The sequence below is a fragment of the Lactuca serriola genome, chromosome 5, assembly GCF_051521515.1.
Source record: "Lactuca serriola cultivar US96UC23 chromosome 5, Lser_US96UC23_V15, whole genome shotgun sequence".
In the NCBI taxonomy this organism is placed as follows: Eukaryota; Viridiplantae; Streptophyta; class Magnoliopsida; order Asterales; family Asteraceae; genus Lactuca; species Lactuca serriola.
Window position 1 is genome coordinate 286,330,565 of NC_136412.1, and position 4,723 is coordinate 286,335,287.

The following is a 4,723-nucleotide window of genomic DNA, read 5'->3' on the forward strand; positions in this document are numbered from 1 at the left end:
TGATGAAGAAAGGGGTAGGAAAAAAAATAAGAACTCAAAGCTTGTGAAGAAGGAAGTAAGGGGACTGTTGTTACCATGGAGTCTAGAGAATTCACTAACCATCAATAATTAGTGAGAATGTTGAAACCAAAGCGATGTTTACTTCTCCTGAAATTATGATTCTTGCTTTCATTCATTTCTGATTCCCACTCATCCTGCGTCGTTCCTGATTACTCTAATGTCTGATACATTCTTAACTTAATATGATTTGAGCCAAAAGAATAACACACAATACAAAAAAAATGGGCCCTAGATTTTAGTGGGCCCTGTTCAAAGTTCAAAGTTCAAAGGCACACTTTGAACTCCCCTTAGGCCGACCCTGTTGAGAAACGAACACCTAGAAGTTTATCCAACTTCTTGTCAACCTTTACGATACCTTTCCAACTCTAACCCTTAGCCAAGAGACAAACTTTGAACTGTGTGGTCTTGGTTCCTCATAAATTATTTTTGTAAAGACTCACTTACAACAAGCTAGTACTAAATTGAACATATACCAAATTGATGGTCTAACTTGTTTTTTTGGACGTATCTCGAGTCCTCGAAGGATAAACCCCCATGGTGCCACATTGAGGAACATTATCCTACAAGCCCGCCACTGAACACCATATTGTTTCGACACTTAGAGTTAACACTACTCAACGCCTCTTCAAAATCGCCAATCTCCACCCATTTAAAGATATCCCTCACCTTTTCTGACATGTCTGGGGAATCCTCTCGGTGGATCAACGACTTTCTTACATTACAAAATCTTGTCATTTCACCCACCCTTGCAAGCCTTGCTCCGAAAAGTTGAAGCCACATTCCTTGTTCTAGCAAGACACTTGCACCTTGAACTAGAAATTAACCCGCCATAGACCATTATTCCATGTAAGCAATATGATTAATCTTGAGAAACCATCTTCTATGTTGTTATGTAACCAAGATTGTTGCGACCTTCACCGAACAACTCAATTTTTGCACTCCTTCGACCTATTGGATTTTGTTCTATAAACCATCTCCAATTCACCCTTTGATTAATCTTTGAAAATCGTTGCCCTAAGAACAAACCAAGCACCATTTTCCTGATCAAAAACTCATGTGAAGATTTAAACGGGGTCGCCACCAAATGACAACATTCACTCACTCTTTAATCGAAGAGAAATTCACAAACCCAAAACCAAAGAGAAATTCAAGTAAACAAATAAACAAACAAAAATAAAGTTGTCTTTGTCACCCAATTTGAACATGAAAATTTTCAAAAACCAGGCACCAAACTTCTAAGGTTCCAACCTCTTTTGTCTTGATCTTGATCAAAGTTTCCATTTAAATATGCAATTGGAACATCACCCAACAATTGCTTGCACCTCTTCGTTGTGCATTTCTTTAAAAAATTGGTTATTTCCACCTCAGGCTCTTATACCAATTTGGTGTGCATTTGCGAATACGAAATAAAGAAATAAGAAGATACTATTAAGAAAGATTGAACAAAATGACCAGAAAGAGTGTTTCTTGATTGACTTGTGCATACACGACATGACTACATGAGAGAAAGGTAAAAGTAGGAATACAAAAATACTCATTTTTGAGTATCCCTTTGCCAGGGTCAAAAGTTACTTTTTGACCTCTCATTATTGTGACAATTGATCCTAACGGCCTAACCGTATAAGTTGAGGGCTTTGGCCACCCGTTTCTAGTTTCTAGTAGTTTCTATCCAATCCACGTTTGGGCTCATTTTTTATAATAAACACAAGGAAATTTGACGAAAAAAAAAAAACAACTGTTACACCTACCTACTTTAACCACAATCTAATAGTTGATAAAATGCATCTCCTACATTCTAGTCTTAAAAACACACACCCACCTTTCATTTACAGCAAGAACCAAAACATACCAACATTCCCTTCGCCCTTCTTACGCATTTACACAATCACTTAAATACCAATTATCATCTACAGTAGTTGATATCTTTTTCTCAATAAAACCTATCTATGCTTATAATTATTCATTCATTCATTCATTCAATCTGTCTATCATGCCAAAGAAAACCACTTGTGTGTTGGGTAGGGGGACATGAGTGGCTGTTGTCATTATTAGGTATCAAGAGATTTCTATCACCATTCATTACCACACGCAAGCAAGCTATCCCTATCACCGTAAATCATTAACCCAAATGCTCTCACTCTGCAATCTATCTACTTTTTTTTCCCTAATGATCATTCATCATGATATTAACAAAACTAATTAACAAGATTTTTCTTTTGTGAAAGATGAATTAACTAAATGCTAGGAATACAAATATTTGTTTCTAAAAATCAAATTTTTCATCCTCCCCTTAGAATGTTACACAAGACAAAGATTACAATATAACCACAAAAATCAAGACGATGAAGAAAAATGTGGACGAAGAGGAGGTGGAGGAAGTAGTTGATGGGTGGGATGCACCTGCTTATTACTGGTATGGTTCCCATTTCCTGGTGAGCCGCCGCTGACGAATGGGTGGCGCAACAACTGCGCCGCCGTCCACCTCTTCGCTGGATCTCTTTGCAAACAGCATGACACAAAATCTCGAAATTCACGAGACGCCGTCGCCGGTGCTTCTGGTGGTTGTGCCATACAAATTGCACACATAAGACTAGCCCAATCACCTTGTCTCCCTACGGCGAACGGAAAACGGCCCAAATAAAATTCCAAAATGCTTACACCTAAGCTCCAAATATCTCCGGCGTACCCGTCGTATTTGCCGTGATTCAGGTCTGTGTTTATTCTTTCCGGACTCATGTAGGCGATAGTACCTACAGACGAATTGCAAGGATCCATCGTTTGCGCCAAGATTCTTGAAACCCCGAAATCGGCAATCTTAACTTGCTTTTTTGAATTAATTAAAAGATTTGAGGGTTTAATATCACGATGGACAATCTTCCGGCGGTGGAGGTAGTATATGCCGGAGAGAACTTGACGGGTGAGATCGGCTAAAGAGGCTTCATTGGAGATGTGAGTTCCTTCAAGGGATCCGCCGTCCAAGTATTCAAGAAGCACTTGGATCTCACCGCCGTGATCGAACATGTCATGACACTTGACGATATTGAGGTTATCGACGTCACGCAAGATCTCGATTTCGCGACAGATCTGGCGGCGCACGTCGTCTTCGTGGTTGCCGTAGATTACTTTCAGTGCGAATAGGCGGCCGGTAGGGCGGTGGAGGACTTTATAGACGGTTCCACCGCTACCGCTGCCGATTCTGTTCATACGGTCGAGTTCGGATATGTTGAAGGGCTGCTGTTTAGAGTTGGAGATGAGTTGCGAGGTGGTGGAACTAGGGGCTGAAGAGGGTGGGAGAGGGAGAGGGACGGCAATTTGGGGTTGACGCTGGGGCAAGGGTAGGGTTAGGTCAGGACGACGGCGTGGGCGATTAGCAGATGCGCCGGTTGGCGGTGGTAGCATGGGCTTCATGATTGATGGAATATCCAGTATATCCCCAAAAGTAATGGTGGTATTATCCTTGGTTGGGTGAAATTTTAAAGGAAGAGACGAAGAAGAAGGGTTAGAAGGAATAGAGGGGGTTGGGAATTGACTTCGTCATCTCATCTCCATTTTTGACCTAATTAGAATCCAATCTAATCCCATCGAATCCATCAGAGAGAGAAAGAGAAAGTTCTTGGAAAAAATGGAGGAAGCAAGAAGACGATGAAGACGCTATTCATATGCTCCGTATAGTACTAATATAAATAAATAGATACCCGCAAATGTTCTTAATATAATTTATACATGTCACTATAAGTATCAATTGTGAATTGTGATTGTTTACATATTCATGTAATCACATCATCTTACCAAATGAATGATTTACGAAATTAACATGTCTGGAACAAATAACACCCCTTTAAACGGAAATTAACTTAAGCCTTTTTAAAGATAACATCCCTTCAAATGAACATAAGGTAACTCACACTAATTTAAACAATATACCAAAATATCATCATTTTTGCAGAAGTCATAGGAGAAATTCATACAGGGCAAAATGTTAATGTACAAAATATTCATGTCATTTGTGAAAATATGTTGCCGATTTAGGTGGGTGACTAAGGGGTCTTCATTTGTGGTTGAGGATTTCGATATAATATTTGTGAAATCTTTCCGTTCCATTTAGAAAAAACTATTGAAATCGTTCACGTGGTTTGTTAAAATTATGTATTTGATTTCTAACCTTTTTTTTTCCGCATCTGGAGCGTCCTTATAGTTTTATTTTGTTGCGACTTTCGTCCAGACCAACCTTACCCTCTCTTTATCCCTGCTCTTTCTCTATCGAACAAACCTACCATGGCCAAAGCAGCCATCGATCACCATCGACATACTTGTCGACGACATCTGTAGCGAGCAAGCCATCGGTTCATTCACCATTGTCTATCATCACCGCCACCGTCCCTTTCTTCTCCCTCTGTTATAAGATCCAACGTCGCCTATGTTAAGATCCATTGTTACCCCTGTTAAGATCCAGCGTCGACCCTGTTAACAACATTGTTGCCATTGAAAAAATGAACCCTCCAGAAATCACCCTTGTATTTGGAAAACTGTCACACCCCCGACCGACGGCTGAAAAGTCGAGCTGTGTGACATTAGGATATTGGATTTCAGGCCAAAGACATACATTGAGTAATAAACTGATATATTAAACAATGTTGCTATTTATTCATTAGATAAATATATG

General features: G+C 39.7%; 1 protein-coding gene across 1 annotated transcript; it reads right to left on the minus strand.

Moving 5' to 3' along the window:
• Window positions 1-2,316: 2,316 nt before the first annotated feature.
• On the minus strand, window positions 2,317-3,756 carry LOC145054548 (mitogen-activated protein kinase kinase 5-like). Its single transcript, XM_079002775.1, has one exon. The coding sequence runs from the start codon at window positions 3,466-3,468 to the stop codon at window positions 2,395-2,397; it is 1,074 nt and encodes a 357-aa protein (XP_078858901.1). The 5' UTR covers window positions 3,469-3,756; the 3' UTR covers window positions 2,317-2,394.
• Between the last annotated feature and the right edge of the window lie 967 nt (window positions 3,757-4,723).

Bases quoted from the DNA above. Each gene is read 5' to 3' on its own strand.
- LOC145054548 (XM_079002775.1), bottom strand. From the start codon at position 3,468: ATGAAGCCCATGCTACCACCGCCAACCGGCGCATCTGCTAATCGCCCA.